This window comes from Chrysemys picta, chromosome 15, assembly GCF_011386835.1.
Source record: "Chrysemys picta bellii isolate R12L10 chromosome 15, ASM1138683v2, whole genome shotgun sequence".
Classification (NCBI taxonomy): Eukaryota; Metazoa; Chordata; order Testudines; family Emydidae; genus Chrysemys; species Chrysemys picta.
In genome coordinates this window covers 29,799,232-29,819,367 of record NC_088805.1, presented here as the reverse complement: position 1 = coordinate 29,819,367, position 20,136 = coordinate 29,799,232, and the positions used below count along the sequence as shown (strand labels likewise).

At 48.1% G+C, this 20,136-nt stretch overlaps 1 protein-coding gene across 1 annotated transcript in view; it reads right to left on the bottom strand.

Moving 5' to 3' along the window:
* WSCD2 (WSC domain containing 2) overlaps positions 1–20,136 on the bottom strand; it is a 139,223-nt gene that overhangs the window by 36,223 nt on the left and 82,864 nt on the right. Inside the window, exons 3-5 of the mRNA XM_005298579.5 lie at positions 19,661–19,775; positions 15,427–15,611; positions 1,164–1,285 (exon numbers count right to left, since the gene is read on the bottom strand). Coding sequence (XP_005298636.1) covers positions 1,164–1,285; positions 15,427–15,611; positions 19,661–19,775 — 422 coding nt within the window. The remainder of the gene's footprint in view (positions 1–1,163; positions 1,286–15,426; positions 15,612–19,660; positions 19,776–20,136) is intronic.

The window sequence follows — 20,136 nt, the reverse complement described above, 5'->3', positions numbered from 1 at the left end:
GCTCTTGGGTCATGGGGTGGGCTCATGGTCACCCAAAGGCTCTTGGGTAGCCTATGTCCAATGCCTAGACCATGGGGTCTCCAGGATTATCAACCCCAGCCTTTGTTGGCAGTGTCAGCAGAGGGGCCAAGGACTGAAGAATAAGCTGCGTGACTCTTCAGTGATCTCATGGAGCTATGGGACCATTCAAATTCCCCCTCAAGGTTAAGCAGAGTTACAATTTGTTCTCTTGAAAGTCCTATGCCCCATCCTCCTCTCTTTGGGCCTCTTTCCCAAGGCCGCATTTTTTATTCAAGAGCCCCTTTCTTTTTCTAGATCTTCTTTCTCTTGCCCATGCACTTTCACCTCCCCCATCCCACAATTTCTCTGGCCCCACTCCTCCGTCCCCTCTCCTTCCCACCGCAGCCTCCCCCATGGTCCTCCAGGCTCATTGTTTTCTCTGCTCTCTTCCCCTCGGGACACACATTCCAAGGTCGGGAATACACACTTTTCCTATTCCCCTCTCCAGTCCAGTGAGAAGAAACTTGCCCACCAACCTCAAGAACATGGGTAGGAACTGACCCTGACCCCGACCCTCAGCTGGTGTAAATCAGTCTTGCTGCATTCGCTTCAGTGGAGTGATGGCCACCACAGCAGCTAAGAATCTGTCCCACCATTTTAAAACGGGAAGCAGTGACTTGTTGTTTAGAAACAGTGGCGTCAAATCCTGACACTGCCGGGCCAACCGCATACAAATCTCCCAGAAAGTCCACGCATAGGATTTGTACAGATAAAGCTTCCACCAGGGGATAAAACCCTGGCAGGTTACAGATTAAGCGAAAGGAGAAATTTAGAGATCCTCAGCATGGCCTTCTCCTGGGATTTAGAACCTACTTTTTGTAGGGCAAAGATACAAGCTGTAAATTTCACCTCTTGTAGTTTGGACACAAGCAATTATTACATTACGCTGGATTAAAATGGATTGAGTATGATTTTTAACATAACTATTCTGAAGCAAATGCAGAGCTCTGGAAGGACTCTTCGCTTGATCCTTCCCCACTTGCACCCGTGTTACACCAGTCACTTCCTTGGCTCTGGTGAGGTTATTCCTGATTTACATCATTGCAAACTGGAGGTGTGTGCGGGGTCCTTCGCTTAGAGCCCCATTCGCTTCTCCTACTTACCTTTTCAGTGCAGAAGTCCACACACTTGTCCACAGACATGTTCAGCATCACCCCAGTCACAGGCAAAGCTAAGGAGACGTTGTCCGGCCGGTGGAAGCATCCGCGGAATATCGCGCTGCCATCTGGAACAGAGAGAGCTGGTTAGTAAAGGTCCATGTGACACGGAAGATGGAAAGTCTGGTTCACTGGCAACAATAGCTGTAGTGCAAAGCGACATGAATCGAGACTCTCTGAGAGCCTTTCATGGTCTTCTCCACCTGCTGCCACCCATCCCACCACGAAACCTGGGCAGTCAATCCACCCAAACCCAGTCCTTCTGGCTGCAAACGCTATCCTCAGCGACACGTAATCTGACCCTCCTCCCAACTGAACAAACCCTCCTGACTGATGCAAAGAGCCTCCACTCCAAATCCTCTTCCAGACAAAGGCATGAGATAGGTTATAGACCCTTGCCACGCCTGCCGGTTCCATGCAGTTCCCTACCACCTCGAGCTAGTTCCATGAAGAGAGGGCCAATACGAATGAGTCTGCAACCACCTACATATCTCTAACAGACCAATGAACAGTGACTGGCTGGTAAGAGGGCTGGCTACCATTGAACTCATCACGATCTGAATCCATGGGGAAAGGCTCCAATCCCTCGGGCAATCTCGTCTCTTCACTACGGCGGATTTATCGAGGACCCTTCCCCTTATTCTCAGGAAACGATCCAACTTTCATGACAATTTTAAGTTAAAGAAGCCTCTGGTACAGTAAAGGAGCCAATTCGAACTGAATGCCATTAGCTGTACTCTGAGAAAGCACCTAGAACATTACCCGGAAAAATACTCTTTGCTGCCTTGAATAAAAATGCACCAGATGACATGCAAACGCCTCATGTTTGTACTGAGAGGTTATCCGGAAAACAAACAATGCATAGAACAGAGGATAAGGAATTAAACAGCAAAGAAAGTCTCATTGAGTTTGTGCTGCTGTTTCTTTGTCTCTTGCTCTACAAGGAGAGTATTGAGCAGCCTGATTAAGGATTATTGCTTCCGGCCACCAGAGCCCCTCACTCAGCTACTCTGTGCTTTTCTCCAGCCAGCCTAGAAAGGGTGTCAATTGGAATGCCATGCTGGAGGAGGAAGACGTATCTCCCCGGGCTCTGAGCTGCTTGAGTGCACCCACTGGCATACACTTACATGTTTATTCATAGATTCATAGATTCTAGGACTGGAAGGGACCTCGAGAGGTCATCGAGTCCAGTCCCCTGCCCGCATGGTAGGACCAAATACGGTCCAGACCATCCCTGATAGACATTTATCTAACCTACTCTTAAATATCTCCAGAGATGGAGATTCCACAACCTCCCTAGGCAATTTATTCCAGTGTTTAACCACCCTGACAGTTAGGAACTTTTTCCTAATGTCCAACCTAGACCTCTCTTGCTGCAGTTTAAGCCCATTGCTTCTGGTTCTATCCTTAGAGACTAAGGTGAACAAGTTTTCTCCCTCCTCCTTATGACACCCTTTTAGATACCTGAAAACTGCTATCATGTCCCCTCTCAGTCTTCTCTTTTCCAAACTAAACAAACCCAATTCTTTCAGCCTTCCTTCATAGGTCATGTTCTCAAGACCTTTAATCATTCTTGTTGCTCTTCTCTGGACCCTCTCTAATTTCTCCACATCTTTCTTTAAATGCGGTGCCCAGAACTGGACACAATACTCCAGCTGAGGCCTAACCAGCGCAGAGTAGAGCGGAAGAATGACTTCTCATATCTTGCTCACAACACACCTGTTAATACATCCCAGAATCAGGTTTGCTTTTTTGCAACCGCATCACACTGTTGACTCATAGTGACTCATAGTGTTAGCCTGGCACTTTGTGTCTAATCTCCATCATTTCATGAAGGCAGGGTGAATCTTGGAAAGTCTCTGGCCTGATTTGCCTGAAGCCAGAGACGACCCGTGACTGTCAATAATGGGGGGGGAGGGGCAGAGTGAGGGCAGCCGGCTTCAGTGATGGTACTGAGCATGCTCAGTACAAGGCAAACAGCAAATCTGGGGGCGATGACATGACCCTGCATGCCCGCCCCCACGCATCACCGTCATTTGAAGCCCTGCTCCTCCCATGGGTACTCAACATACTTGGCTGAGTTCCTTTTTTTTCTCTCCCTTGTCATCCTCCATCACTTGCTGGCCACTTTTAACCCTCTCTCCGGCTCTTTGTTTATTAATATCTCTATCAGCAAAATGATGCTGTTGGGTTGCTGGGATTTTGAAAGCCCAAGTGACGTTGCCAGTTCTGTAAAGAGGCAAGAAACCTTTACCCCAGAAATAGGATTCAGAGTGCTGCTTGCGATAGGAATATCTGTCCTTAAACATGCCTTTAAAAATACTCTGGCACTGGGTTGTGGGCATGGGGCTAGATTAGAAATTGAACAGAAGCAATTGTCTCCTGGGAAAACATGCATCAGGCAACTCATGGTTGCCATGGACCTCTCTCCTCCTGTTTCTAGCTTTCTGGGTTGAACTCCTGCATGATGACAATCTAACCCAATAAGTGAATCCATTTGTACAGATCTTTGAAAGAACAACAGCTCCTTTCAACTGAGGTTTCAGAAGCAAAGTGCATTTTGTAGTGTCCTGTATGAAAGGTCAGGGTGTTCTGCTGTCTGAGTGTTCTGTTTATTCTGATGCGTTTTTAGAACAAACATCTGCAGTGGTCATCCCTAAAAAATCAACATTTGCCCCCAGTGACCATAGTGTGGTAGCTTATATACCCCAGTATGAACATATATGTGGCAGAGAAAATGGCTCTGGTGTCTCAGATATTGTTTGTTATGAATTTCCACACACAAAAACCAACCAACCAGTTTCAAAGTTGAGCTGGGCGAAATTGTTTGACCAAAACTTTTTTCAACAAGAAACGCAGATTCGGTGCCACTGAACATTTTGTGAATTCATGTCAGTTTTGCTGAATTGTTTCAATCAGAATAAAAAAAACCCTACAAAAATAAATTCTGGAAACAGCATAACATTTCATTTCAATGTTTTCAAAATGAAACGTTCTGATTTTTCAATTTGAAGTGACTTTTTGTTTAGAGATTTCCTTTGTTTAGTTTAATACATTCAAAAACTTCTTCACATGCTCAAATTTGATGCGAAACATTTCATTCAACTGTATATGAACTTTTCCCCAACTTTTTAATTTGCCAAAAAAAAATTTTTTTAATGCAATTTTGGTTTGACCCGAAGTGATTTTTTCCCCCTGTTTTTGAATTGCCAGTAAACCAAAAAATTATAGGGGCTGAACCTAGCTGTTCTGGGAGTGTGGAAGACCTCCTGGCTTGAAGTGGTTTCCAGTTTGGTACTATAGCTCTCAGCTCAGCACCGCCACTATACCCATTGGTCCAGCACCCATGCAAAAAATCCATTATTCATACACTTTTACTTACAACTAAAGTGGCTGCTAGTTTAGATTAAGGAAAAACTCGGTGAGTGAATAAAAATAAACAAGAGAAACAGAGCGAGCACAGTGTATGTGCCTCATGGTAACAGGCTGCAGCAACTCTGAGAACAAAATGGCTGATGTTTTGGAAATATAAAGAAGCAGTACATAGAAACGAAGTCATCCCAGGTACATGGTTGCCTACGCCACACGACAGTGGGGTAACTGTTGATTAAAACTGACTTTATAATGGAAACCTGCTGTAGGTCTGTATCAACAATGGCTTTGCAGCGAAGAGTCTTACCTTCCCAGAGTATGCTGGCAGCAAAGCACGGCTTGGAGTACTCCACTCCCTTCTGGTCTCAGAGCAATGCCAGTGCCATGAACAATTTGTGAGTGTTCATTTGCATTTTTCTAATTCGATTTCTGCTGGCTTTCCTGTGGGACAGCCTGGCAAAAACCCCAAACCATTCCTCCCGGAGATCTTAGACACATCCAAGTATCACCGTAAATGATCATTCACCTGACTGGATAGATTCTCTCTCTCCCTTTGACATTTAAGTACTTGCTAATGAGCCCCACAAGTCTAGGGTTTAAAGATGAAGGGAGGCTGAATACAATGAATACGAAATTACAGGCAAGATTCAGAAAAGCCTTAAAAAGTCAGAAAGAGATCAAAAACCCATTTCTGACTCATTAAAGAAACACTCTGCATTCACAGATGCCTCTGCCTTTCTGTCTCTCTCTTCTTTCCCTCTCCTTTGGCTGTTTTACAGTTCATCCGCCTGTCCAAATCACTTAATAAGGTTACACCCCTTCCATTCACAACCCTGGCTCCGTTTATGCAAAGTGGGTCGTTATTATCTCAAAGGGAGGTTATGGGTTTTCCAGGCAGCAAAAGTGATCTGCTGAAGTCACCTTGCACTTAGAACATGCACCGGTGAATTACTTTCCTGAAATGGGGAAATTTCCCTCAAGGAACAGTCAGTATTTTGGACAAAGTCTGGTGTTTAGAGCAGCAGTGAACTGGAAGGCAGGACTCCTGGGTTTCAAGTCCAGCATCTGCCACAGATTTACTGTGCAACCTTGGTCAAGTCACTAGGTGTAAAATTGCCACCATCACTGATCACCAGGAGATAGCTACACCCACCTAGGAAATGTGAGTTTCAAGTTGATGGCATCCCTTTAACAGCCGGTTAACACCCAACAAACAATATAAGACCAAACCGAACAGCCATTGCGCCTCCAGAACCTTCACGCTGGTTTCTGATCATTTGTTTCTACTGCCGCCTTTTAAGGCACAACCCAAGCTCGACTGTACCTGCCCAGCACAGATGTAGGTAGGAAGCTGGGATTTAACCCCAAACCATCACACCTTTTTTTCTGGGCTCAGCATGACCTTCCTCTAGGGAAGTCACTGCGATGCAGGAGTATCACAAGGGGGTCCCCTCCAGAGGGCACCAAAGGACCTACCCTACACGGTGACACCCCTGAAAACAAGCAAGACATATACATTTACTGAACTACATTATTAGATAGTTGGGCCAAAGACAGCAGATGCATTCCTTTAGATGTCAAGTGACTAGCTAATTATAAGACAGGCAGGGCCTCTAATCCAGATCTGAGGCTGCTATCAGTCAACCTGTGGAACTCCTTGCTACAGGATGTTGTGAAGGCCAAGACTATAACAGGGTTCAAAAAAGAACTAGATAAATTCATGGAGGATAGGTCCATCAATGGCTATTAGCCAGGATGGAAAGGGATGGTGTCCCTAGCCTCTGTTTGCCAGAAGCTGGGAATGGGCGACAGGGGATGGATCACTTGGTCTACACTGGGGGCGAGGGGAGGGATCGAGCTAAGATACGCAACTTCAGCTACGAGAATAGCGTTGCTGAAGTTGACGTAACTTAGATCGACTTAGAATCACTTACTTCGCGTCCTCGCGGCGCGGGATCGATGGCTGCCGCTCCCCCGTCGACTCTGCTTCTGCCTCTCGCCGTGGTGGAGTTCCGGAGTCAACGGCAGAGCGATCGGGGATCAATTTATTGCGTCTACACTAGACACGATAAATCGATCCCCGATAAATCGATCACTACCCGCCAATCCGGTGGGTACCCTTGATGATTACCTGTTCTGTTTATTCCCTCTGGGGCCCCTGGCATTGGCCAAGACAGGATACTGGGCTAGATGGTCCTTTGGTCTGACCCAGTATGGCCATTCTTATGTTCCTACGTTCTTATATAAAACCTACCACATCGGGAAATCCCTGTAATAACTAGTCCTCATCAACAAAAACATGGGAGAACGAATCCTTTGTGATATTAAAAAATGGACATCCCTTGAGTAATTAAATACATTTCTGCTCCTTTAGAGACGGTCGGCGGGGAAAGAGGGCATTGATCAGCAAGCTGTTACAGGCTACCTGGGCCCAGAGGTACGCTCAATGAATTGAAAGGGTCTAACTTCCTGTGGACCGATCAGCTGGTTCTTTTCGTGACTATTGGCTACTCTCATAATCAGCTAATTCCATACTGTGTCTGGATTCCTGTGCGGCACCCAGGTGTACAAAGCTTGTATTACATATGGAATCAGAATGCAAGTCTCAAATAGTTTCAATGCAGTGTCACTTGCAAATTGCAAATTCTGCCCTTCCTATTGATGGTTATTATGGTAGGTGCCTCCGAGCCCCAGTCAAAACATCAGGGTCCCATTGTGCCAAACAAATAAAGGCAGGCCCTGCCCCAGAGAGAAGTATCAGGCAGGACACAACAGATGGATCAAGCAATCAGACAGGGTGGGGAGACTGAAAGACTAGGTACCTTTACTGACTAGTGGAGCGAACAATCAGTGTGCCCGCCAGGTTATGATTTAGCACAGGCCACCTGCACCGCCGAGTGACGGGGCGAGGAACTGCACCTTAACAGGGCATCGAAATCCCCCTCAGAGCCTGTGCTTCCAATTGTTCCTGGGGGCTCAGCTACCTCGGTGGCTGGCACAGTAGAGAAGACAGAGCGCATCACCAATGTCCCGATAGCACATGGGTCTCTCGTAGGAATCTCGCCACCACTCACGCCTGCTTCCCAGATGAGTGCATCCTGCGACCTCCTTGTCTGCTCTGGCACATGATCTCCCAGCTGGCTGGAGAAGCCAGACACTGCTTGGTAGTGGGCTGAGATTCCAGCTCAATTTTCCAGCCAGCTGGACCTGGCCTCCCTCCTCCTCACGGAGACGACCTGGCTTTTGACCGCTCTCCTGAATCGGCCACGACGTCTCTCCAGAGCCACCTCCAGCCTTTGCTCTTTCATGAGCATTTCTTTTTCCTGAGATCTAAACCACCCTCTGGAGTGAGCTCATCGGACTGAAGTTCTTTGCAGTGGAGGTGACCAGAATTGCGCATCCCTCTGGATGCGCATCCCTCTGGAAGCTCATCGACCAACCTCATTAGTCAAGTGGCTGATGCATGGCCACTCGGTTAATACTTCCTTTCCAAGCATGGTAGGCCTTCTCCATGGGAGACTGCTGACGTGAAGGACTCTTAAAGGACACTGAGAACATTCTGCCAGAGAGAGATTCCTGTCCGTTGTCAAAGGCAGGAGGGTGAAGTGGGGAGCCAAGCCCTTTAATTCATGGCATTTCACCAAGGAGACACTTACTGCAGAAGAAAACTTCATACTTCCATAGCCCCTTTCATCTCATTACGGCTCTTCTGGTACCTCCTAGAGGGCCCAGTTGAGATCCCAATGTGCTAGGTCCTGTCCATACCCTTAGAGCGAGAGAGTCTTTGTCCCAAAGGACTTTCAATCTAAACAGACAGACAAAGGAAGTACAGTCACCCCCACGTTATGGGTGGGGCACTGAAACACACACAGATTAAGCAACTTGTCCAAGGTCACACAGGGAGTCTGTGGCAGAGCCAGGGACTAAACCTAGATCACTTGAATCCCAGGTTGTCTCTTAACCAAAAGAACGTCCTTCCTCTCTGCTGCATCCTTACAGCACTTTATAGCCCTGTGCATGAGGGGAACAGCCCACCTGGAAGATAGGTAGAATTATCCCCATTGTGAGGGGGGGAAACAAAGGCAAAGAAAAGTTACAAAGCCACATTTTCACTGAAGGGTTCAGTCTATCAGCAGTGTTTCCTTCGCCATTTCAGTCCACAGATAGGGATCAATTCCTACACATTCTCTTCCATCTACTTCCCCTCCCCCACAAACCCCTCAGATTCTGTGCGCCCGGAGAGCATTTTCTGTGTCCTATTATGATAACGATCTGCTGTCGCCTAATGGCTGTGAAGCTAGATTTGCTAATGGCATTTGAATGAGTCATTTTGAGCTACGACAAAACAAGGGCAAAAGCAATTTGCCGGAATGAGCTTCGTTCCTTCTGCGTGAGGCTTTCCAGTGAAACTCACATTGCTGCATTTTGCTGGTTGCTTATGACACAAAACAGGAGCGAAAGCCCAGGAGCAAAGTCTGTCTCTATTTTTATCCTCCCCTGGGATACCCACCGCGTTGTGCCTGGGGACAGTGGGGCAAGAAGCACTTCAGTTTCCATTTCTTCTCCTGGACCTGCCCTGACCCTTTGTCAGGGAAACAGGTGATCCTTGTTCATCCGAATGTCACCCTTTGCGTGTGGGGAGCTTGTTGCCTGAGGAGCAAAGAGATTTCCAGGGCTCCCCCCCTCCCTCCCGGCAGCCAACTGACAGTCCATGTCTCATGTGGTTCTCCCAGTCCATGTTATAAATGCTCAGGAGTTGATCAGGGACTAATGTAAATGCCATCACCCCTGCAGTAGAAGAGAAGCTATATTTGCTCTCCAAGGCTGATGGGGCAAAGGCCAACAGGGATGCCAAGAGAAAGCTGTTGATTCAGAATGGAGACCAGAGGGGGTCTCCAGTTGGTGAAAACGGCAACGTTTTCACAGAGAATCACTCTCCTAAAGGGGCTGGAGCAGCAGGTGACCTTCTCATCGGAGCAACCTGCTGAATTGGATCCTCAGAGCCGGAGACCAGGTGGATTCACTGTCTGGGCATCCCAACATCTTTGGCCAGCACAGTCCAGCTCTGATAGTTACAGACTGGCAGTCTTTGAGAAAGTTCGCCTCTACAGCTCTAAGTTCCCAAAAGATTCAGGTTTGCTGGACAGACAGACATTCAAGCTGGTTCTTATATTATTCAAATGGATGCTCCAATCTCTAATAGAAGTAATAATGCAGAAAAGGCAGGAGAGTTCAGTTAACAGTTCTGTTTTGTAATAGGGAAAAAACAGACAATGTCACCATATTATCATATGATGATTAAATACTTTCCCTTCTACCAGTAACTAAAGACGATATTCAGCAGCAGCTCCTGAAATTAAACATTCCCCGGGCATCCAATAGCTTTAAAAGAGACTGCCAAGGAACTGTTTGAATCATCAGTGTTGTTTCGATAAGTCTTAGAACGCCGGGGAAGTTCCAGAAGTCTGGAAGAAAGCTAACGTTGTGCCAATATTTAAAACGGGTAGACAGGATGACCTGGGTAATTATAGGCCTATCAGCCTGACATAGATCCCAGGCGAACTAATGGAATGGCTGATATGGGACTGACTAAAAAGAATTAAAGGAGAGTACTGTAATTAATGACCATCAACATGCGTTTATGGAAAATAGACCTTGTCAAACTAACTTGATATCTTTTTTGATGAGATTACACATTTGGCTCTAAAGGTGTTGATGGAATACACTTAGGCCTTGTCTACACTAATGAGTTTTGTCGGCAAAAGTTATGCCACTTTAATTAAAGCGCTTTAATTAAAACCGCTGTTGCATGTCCACACTAGCTCCTTGTGTCGGCAGGGTGCATCCACACTAACAGCTCTTGCATGGACATAGACAGCAGTGCATTGTGGTAGCTATCCCACTGTGCAACTGGCCGCAGGGTGCTTTGGGAAGGGTTTGCAATGCCTCATGGGGCAGGTATAGCGTCACATGATGCAGGTTTCTCCTCCCATCCTTCCAGGGGCATCCAAGTAGATTGTCAGCCGCTTTTCAACTGAAATTGGGGGGGGGGAGAGTGCTGTGTCTGGGGCGGGGGAGACAGCAGGCTGACTGATCTATCCTGAGGCAGGGTGAGGGGGACACCCACCCACCCCCACATCAGCCCCTGGCTCTCCTTGGCACACTGGTCTCTCCTGAAGCAGCCCGCTCTGCCTGCCTGTGATTCTGTGATTGGTTCTGTGATTCCCTCCGAGTTCTCCCACAGCCGCCTCATCTGCGGGGAGCAGCATCCAGAGCGGCTCTGGGAGCTCTCCGTGCTGAGGAATGTCAGAGCATTGCAGCAGTCCCGTCCCTCCCCCCCTCCGCCTCCCTGCAGCCGCAGTCTGCCTGCCGCTGTGCTCCCGTGCAGGGCACAACAGGAGCCTTCCATGATTTGCTCTTTGTTCCCCAAAGGGAGCAGCGCACTCAGCTGTCAGATACTTCCCGGAACTCGGAAAGGGGAGGGGCGCATGGCTGCAGGGCAGCAGAGATCAAACCAGTGAGCAGAGTGGTCACGGCAGGCATTGTGGGATACTGGGGGAAGCCAGTTCTGTCGACAAAACAAACAGCAGAGACGGCACTGACGCTCTGTTGCTTTAACTTTGCTGCAAAAGGCTTTATGCCTCTTGTGGTGATGGTTTTATTTTGTCGGCAAAAGTAGCTTTGTAGTGTGTGCACCTCCCCTGTTCGTAGTGTAGTGCAGACAAGGCCTCAGACTTCTGTAAGGCGTTTGACTTGCTACCATGTGACATTTTCATTAAGAAACCAGAACGGGCCAAAATAAACATGACACACATCCAATGGATTCAAAACTGGATGACTGATAGGCCTCAAAGAGTAACTCGAAAAGGGGGATGACTTTGTTGCCCGTGGGGTCCTGCAGAAATCAGGAATGATCATTCTGAGAGGGCTTAGGAGTCTTAATTCAGTAGTACTTGAAAACGATCTGAGATCACCAGATGGAAAGTGCTATAGGACACTTCTGTGCTGTAACCGCTGTCTATCATACAGACCAATATTATTTCATTGTTTCCATCTGCTCCACTGTCCGTCTGTTTCCATCTGTTGTCTCTTGTCTCACGCTCAGATTGGAAGCTCTTTGCAGCAGGAACTGGCTTTCTGTGCTGTGTTTGTACAGGGCCTACCACAATGGGGGCCTGGCCGATGCCTGGGGCCGCTAGGTACCACAGTAGCACAAATAGTCAATAGTATAGACAACTTGTAGGGCCACCTCAAATAATAAGTAGTAACATCGAAGTGGAATCCATTATCTATTATTATCTGTTGCTAAACCAGTCTGACTTGCAGACGCAAGTCATTTGAGATCCGTATGCTCCATGCTGCTCACATTCCAGCCAGGCACTGTCTGCCCCAAACAAGAACGATTATGCCTCTGTTTTCAATCCGAGAAATCAAATCATTTGGCATATTTACCAAGCAATCACTCAGGAAGGCTTTGGTCCGCCTGGCAGGAATGAACTAATTAGCCAGGCTCACTGCATAGCTGGTGCTGGCTTCATTATGAAAGTCCTGTAAGTATGCAATGCGATTCAGACAGTCCATTTCACAGCTCTTTTGTAATACTGCAACTAATCCTGACATCGGCAACTCAGCATTAAGGTTAATGAGGTCTGACAGGTCCATGCTGACACACCTTTCACTGTAAATTAATAACACAGCTTCTCTGAGAGAACGTCAGCTCCCCAAGACTCTCTCTCTCTCTCTCTCTCTCCCCACTCTTCTGTTTCTGGCAAACGCTAATGCCAGCTCACTGCAAGGGAAAGGCCCTTTGATTATAAGAAGTGTCCTATAGGTTTGTAACATCTTTAACGTTTCAGGACAGCTGCTGAGGGGGGATGCGCCGATGCTGCAGTTTTAATGGAGAGCATTTCACCACTTACAACGGACGACACAAACGAGCACAAGGTTGCTGCGGACTTTGCTTTGGACAACAACAGTGGGATGCGCCGAAACAAGCAAAGTGCACATCACTGGGCAATGCAGGCATTCCCCCATGTTTTCACTGGGCGGACCACATTTCGACACTCAGATTGTCTCATAGACACTTTCCCTCTCATCCACCGCCCCATAACATCCCTGTGACAACCGCGTGCCTGTCAACCTGAAAACATCACAGTAGGGAAACAGTGAATGGATTTTGAGTTTCTTTTAATGCAGGTTAGCCGCTGGGAGACAGCACCATGTGACCAGCTGGTTCTCCGAGTGCTCTGCTGTCCATAGTTCCACACTTTGAGAACCTCTGTTGTGAATCGAATGGGCTGCTCCCTTGGGCAAGTGACTTGGCCTTTTTTGATCTCAGCCAAGCCAGGCAGAGAACTGGGGAAAAATCAGGCCCTGCCTGGAAACACAATGAGAGGCAACAGAGTGCCAGGGAGTGGGCACTGGAGTGGTGTTCAGGAGACCTACATTCTGTTCCCACCTCTGCTGCTGACCTGAGCAAGTCTCTCACCATTTGGCTGTCTTGCCTAAGGTGCATTAGAGATCATTTTGCACTTGTTCTGAGGCCAGGGCCCTTGCCTCCTCTCATAGACCAAAAGCGACCACCAGATCATCTCAGCTGACCTCCGATCACAGCCCACCAACACCGCCCTCCCAACACCTGCACACTAAAGCCAACACCCAAAATGAGATGAAAGTTTTACCGCTCTTCAGATTTCTGCTTCTACAACTGCCCCATGGTACTTGATATTAATATGGAATCTTGTTCTCCTGTAGTTCAAACCCCAGGGCTTCCCAGTGCCCAGATTTACATGTTAACCATGTACTGCCTTGTATCTTTGTAAAGGAAAAAAATCTGGCATATAGTTCATCACAGAAAGCACACGGCATCGAGTTTTCTTCTTTTCATTATTTGTTGCTAAATTATGCCAGTGAAGTCAATCCATCCTTATTAAAATGATTATGGCAAGACCCCAGTTGGAGTAATTTGACGGCTGCTGCACACTTTACCATCACAACGACACCGTTCTTGGCAGCTTCCGCCAAAGAGTGTCAGAAAAAAGGCTTAGAATGGGGGGTAATTACAGTATTATTCAACTTAACTGGAAGCCAAAAGGAGTCCCTTTAAGAGAGAGCAGGAGAGAGCATGTGTTCAAAGGAGAGCGGAATGGAAGTCCACTCATTCCTTTCTGGAGCCCGTGTATATTCTTCATCTCCTAGAGGAACAGCAAGTACCCACGTTCAGTTCTGATGCCCACCCACAGCTCCGCAGGCATCATTTCTGCAGGACAAATGGAACAACATGACATTCCTAATTCAAAGGTCTCTCCCTCCTTGCGGGATGAAGAGGAATTAAAGGGCCTGTGTCCAGATTTTGACTTCAGGCCAGGTTAAATCCTGAGTAACTCCCCTCAAGTTACTCCAGATACACATCAGTGTATCTGAGCTCAGAATCTAGGACCAGCAATGAGAGCCCCTCCTTATCTTTCCTTGTGAAGAATGACAAGAGCCGGTAAGAGCAGAGCTCCCCAGTGGCAAACCACTCGATCCATCACCCTTTCCAGACTCCTGAATGACAGAAGATAATAATAACACTTTGCTCTTCTATAGTGCTCGTCCTCTGTGGATCTCCAAGCACTTTACAAAGGAAGGTGAATATCTTTAACTCCAGTTTACTGATGGGGAGCAGAAAAATTAAGAGATTTACCTCAGGTCAGCAGCATGAACAGAACCCAGGTCCCCTGATTCCCAGTCTAGTGCACTATGCACTGGACTAGAAGATTAACTGGGGCTTTAGGAAAGCCAGTAAGGGGGGGGGGTTCCAGGGCTCATCAAACCCCCCCCCCATCTCCTCTTTTCCCCGGTTTATGGCTCAAAGTTGCCCAGCACTCGTACAAGGAACGTGGGGGGAGGCAAAGCTTGGAAAAGAGAAAGAGGCCAGGCAAAGTTGATGGGAAGAATATAAAGTTCCCCTTTCTTTATAGCAGAAGGACACAGAATGGCTGCTTGAAGTGGCCCTACATTTACCGTATAGTGCACCACAGGACCTAGAGGGTGTGAGTCTAAAGCCAAGCTATTGTCCCGTCATAGTTCACTCTTACTGCAGGAGACGGCTTCCCCTGTCTCAGAGAGGGGGTGTGGGCAGTATGGGGGTTGTCCTTAACACTGGAGCCTAAGTCTGGCCACCTTGAGGGCACAATGTGTGCCACGCCTCTTGGCACAAGCGTTCCCCCAAATAAACCCCAGCAATTTCTCTGGAAACAATCCCAGTTAAGAGAACAGGAATACTTGTGGCACCTTAGAGACTAACAAGTACTCCTGTTCTTTTTGCGGATACAGACTAACACGGCTTCTACTCTGAAACCAGTTAAGAGAGCAGCCTGGGATGCCCCTTCCGGAGCATCTCTCCTCATTGAACTCCTCCCTGCAGCCAGAAGCAAGAGGTGCTGGAGCTCTTGCCAAAGAGCTCGTAGTCATCCACAGCTGGGGAAGTCCGGATAGTTCAGAGACACCTCTGAACATTGCAGGAAAGCATCAGAGCCCAGCCAAAGCCAAGCTCTCAGACTCGTGAGGTACATTGGCTCCCCAGCCTGGGTCTCACTATTCACTTTGGGCTACAGGCATCAGCATGAATTGAGCATGAGAAGAGGAGAGCGCACTGTTCCCAGGTGCTGTGATCACCAGGGATGAAATGCACCCTCCAGGTAAGCCCACGGAGTGCGTTTCACCCAAAGAAGTGGGCACGAAGCTCTGGGAAATGCAAATGCTTCCAGCCAGGCACTTTCCCTGTTTCCATGTTGTACCTGCCCATCCATTTTCATTAACTTCCGTTTCCGACAGCGGCGCAGTTATTACTTACATCTCCTGGCGGACTCCTGGGCCAGCTCCAGCCGGTAAATGGAGAGACGGTTCACCCCTCCGCAGATGTTGCTCTTCTCTCCCTTGCACTCCATGTTACATTCAGACTCGCTCACATTTAAGGCCTGGATTTTGTGTCCACAGTAACATTCTGCACCGAACTCCAACCCGGCGTACAAGTAACCCCTGGAGGTAGAAACCACAGTCAGAGCAGCATCCTTTACACAGTGAAACAACAGAGCCTGGCCCAGGTAAACCTACTGGAAGTCAGTAGAGCTACTGGGGATCTGACCCCCTGAGTTCTTGCACCTGCCAGAGGGGACGGTTCAAAACCCTAATGAGATCAGTGGTGGGCGAGCAGTTCAAGGCGCTGGGAATGTCAGTGTTCCCCAGTGCGGGACGTGTTTAATCTGGAAAGGGTTGAGGTTCCTCAGAGCCCACCGCACGAGACAGACGTGGTGGAAAGTCTCTCCTGCATAAATTCTCCCCTCCGCTCCACACAGTGGGTTGCAACTCTGATCCCTGGCTCTTGCTATCGGCCGAATCCTGAGTGGCGCTGACCTCTCCTGCTCACATTAGCAGGTCTCAAGATTTGGCCCTGTGTGTGCAGATTTCCCACGACTATCTGCAGCAGCCCTGGTTATGCACAGAGAGTTTCATGTGCAGATCTGCAAGGGGAATTTCGCTCAATAGCTGGTGGATTTTCCTTCCAAGTACTCTTGGCTCTTCCCCGACACAGACCACAGGGGGAAGAGAAATGTGCCCATCACAGGCACATCCCATTCCCGGTGGCCCTGGGGAGCTCACTGCCCTGGCAGGTCAATGCTTGTCAAATCAAGAGGAGCTGCACTCAAAATAGGTGATGCAAAAACAGTTGCACATTTTGGAAACCTCTATTAAGGCCAGTTTGACTTTCCTAAGCCTGGTCCTAACCTCTCTGATTTCAATGCGCTTTGGATCAGGCCCTCAATGGTGAACAACAGGTGCTGGGGAGAACACCCTGGATAATCTCTACCAGGAAGCCCCAAGTCACATCTGTTAACTCAGGCATCCAGATTGCACCAGGTGAGCCATTTAAACTGACCAGTGCACTATTTATCCAGTATTTAGCGAAACCAGGCATGATTCTGATTTCACTTCAACAGGTGCAAATCAGGAGTAATTCCTTTAAGGAAACAGAGTTACACCAGCGTCAACTGGGGGTGAGATCAGAATCAGCCCCGTTGAATCAGAAGCAGGCCAGCCTGGAATCCATTGCTTGGCTGTTGCGTCAGTTAAGCTGGTACACTGATTAAGATACTGATAAGAACATAAGAACGGCCACGCTGGGTGAGACCAATGTTCCATCTAGCCCAGTGTCCTGTCGTCCAACAGTGGCCAATGCCAGGTACCCCAGAGGGAATGAACAGAACAGGGTAATTATCGAGTGATCCATCCCCTGTCGTCCAATCCCGGCTTGTGGCATTACCTGGATTCTGCTGCATTTAGAATTCTCCATAACAATTCAGCCACTCTAGAGTCAATCTAAATTGCTCCAAGTACTGGGCACAATGGGAGATCAGCTTGCCGCAAGCCATTTCAGGGTTCTGGTTGCCACAGCAGTCATGTTACAGCTAAAGTTCTCTGAACAAGAGTGTGTTTGATTTTTTTGGATGTGTGTGTCCATTGCTGATGATTTACTAGACACCAGCTGGAAGGAGCATCACTTTAAAAGAAAAAGTGCTTAGTGCATCTTATAGATCATAAAGCAAGAGACAGCAACATTACTTACAGGCAAAAAGGACATTATATGTGTTGCGGGTGAAATAACAAGACTTTCCAGGGCCTCAGAGTCAGAAAGCTCCGCTAGTTGATACCGATTGGGTTTGAAAAGAAGAGATTGCAACATTATCTGAACCAGGGGTGGGCTTGAAAAGTGAACATAGAGATGAACCCCCTTTGCCTTTAGAGACAAGGGTCAGAGCTTGCCACGGAAAATCGACTAGCACGAGGGGTGACACGGGTTCTCCAGGCAGATGCCAGTCATGCCGCAATTCTGCTGAGTAAGAGAGCTGCTGGGCAAACTCTCAGATTATTTTATTATTATCATTAGTTGTTGAATAGCAGGGCTGAGCTCAATGCTGTGTACAACACGGACCAGAGGAGATCCCCGCACCTGGGACTTTACAATCCAAATAATCTTGTGGTGTATTGTGTGGCAACTCAGTCAAGATACACACTTTCACTTATCCAGTCACGTTGGTGCTTAGCAGTCAGCCAGCAGCTGCACATATGCAAAATTGCATGCACACGAACCTGCAGCTGCATTTGTCATCTGCAAACACCTGTGCGTGTACCAACGCTGCATGCATCTTTTCAATTGTCTAACGGCTGCCCGGGAGTAAACCTTCGCATTTGCACCCACGAACCCAACAGGAGGCAATGTTCCTTTCTAAGGTGCAGATGCTAACACTTGTGGACTCCCAGGCTGTGTAAAGGGCACACAGAAGCATTAGATGTTTTAGCAGGTGTTTGCCCCTGCAAAGGGCAGGCACAAGTCTGTGCCCATCCAGCCGGGTACTCGCACAACAGGCAGTGAGCTAGAGGTCCAGCTGCAACTTTATCCCTGCATGTCCAATATAGTTTGGACCAATGGGTGATCATTCAGTTCCTATTCTGTCTCCCGCCCTGCTGATGTGGCCGTTGCAAGGAAAGATTGCAGGGAGGAGCCGGGGATCAGCGAGCAGGACTCCACTTGCTGTATCAATGGCTGCACTAATGGAAAAGCTCAAGAATGTCACAGGCATAGGTAGGCTCCGCGTGCTGGGCTTTGGCCTCTCGACTTTACAGAAGACACAGGAGTGAGAATGTCTGCTCTGGAGCCTAGAGGAGGGATTATCTGGCAATACACAGGCCCTCTTCAGTGCATTTCAAAGGCCCAGCAATGGAGGAGCTGGTGCGTGGAACGCTGAGTGGCTGGTGGAATGTTTAGAAGCAGCAAATTGTTTCCAAATGCCTTTCCTCGCTCTGTGTTAATGCATCCCTCCAGCTTTACATTCAGACAGGCACCTAGACACCGCTTAGCTTAAAGTTCTGGTCAAAGGCATCACGGAAGGCGCCCCTGTGTCTGCTGATACTCGGATGTGAGCGATTAGGGTTCAATCCCCCCATTTCCCCATTATAGACTCCCTGGGTGACCTTGAATAAGGTCAGATTTGTAAAGCAATGCAAGCGTTTAAAGATGAAGATAGGTCCCTAGTGGGATTTCAATAACTGGTTTCAATGGGCATTAGGTGCCTACTCTCTGTATCTTTAGATGCTCCAATTCCTTTAAAAATCTGGCACTTAAGATCTCTGGGCCTCAGTTGCCATCTGAAAAATGGGGCTAATGACACTTCCTTACCTCATCAGGGTGCTGGGAGGGTAAATATGTGTGAGATGCGCAGATATTATGGTAATCGAGGCAACAGAATCACATTATATGTCTGGGACGATGCTCGGGGCGGAAGAGCTTTTCCAGGCCACATATGTAATAAAAGGTTTCAGACGTTCATTCACCCGCAGATCACTGTATTTTCCCCACCCTCTCCCCAAAACAAAAAGGGATTCAGGGGTGAGCGGCAATTACTGCTATTCAAAGGCCACACCGAGCATCCTGGAAAGATGCCGGCTGTCTCATGTGAAACCACGTCACTAGCCTGTGTCTTGTGACTTGCAGCTTGGCCCACAGTGCAGTCGTTGCACTAAAGGTGTATTCTCCAGGCCTGGAGATTGGGTCCCGGTTGGTTCTCGTGCTGTGTAAAGGGGAACCCTGTGCAGAGGGCCAACGCGCGGCCTGTACAGCACTATACCCTGGGCTGAGGGCGTATGTGGCATTGAAGTGCCTGCTGCACAGGGTGAATTTCATCCAAAGCAAATGGGCCTAAAACCAGGGTAGTTTGGGGAGGCTGGAAAATCTGGTCAGTGGGTTTTGGTTTTGTCAGTGGGTGGTGCTCAGCGAAAGGGCCTCAGGCTCCCCTCTAATCAGGACAGCATTTTCATCCCAAATGAGAAACATCAACTGCCCTGGCCTTTTCCTGGTGAGAAAAATAGGATCTTTCAAAACATCCCAGGGGGCGGGAGGGGGGGTTAAGGATGGGGGTGGGGGAGAGACAGAAGGAAAATGGCCAAGAAACTGGAGTGCTTGAGCCAACAAGAGAGAGACACTGCTGATGTGCTGACATTAATGAAGACGCTGTGTTCATTTACCACCCTACCGTTCGGCACAGTTGTCCTGGCAACGGAACACTGTCATCTTTTTGTAGTCGAAGAAGGACACGCCACGCAGCGCCCGTCGGCGAGTGTTGTCCACGTAGCAACCAATGTATTTTGCTGGGGAAAAGAAAGAGAAGAAGAATTCGGCTTGTTACGAGACTCCCAATGTCTCCCTCTCTCTCCGAATCCGAGCCTCTGGCTAAATATTATTTTTCACCTCTTCAACATGAGTTAGTTCAGCTGGCCTAGAAATGCAAGTCAAGGGGAGGGAGAGGGGGAGCAGGAATCCATCAGCGAAGCACCCCTGTAGGTGCAAGGAATGAATACACAGGCAAATAAAGCAGGTTCCCGAGAAGGAAGGGAAACAAAATGAGTTTTTCAGAACCCTGGAAGGCCGAATGCTTAACTCATTCGCTTGTTTAACTCCAGTCGCTGCACGTCCGCAAAGGAACCATCACTAAAGAAACAGCCCATATTT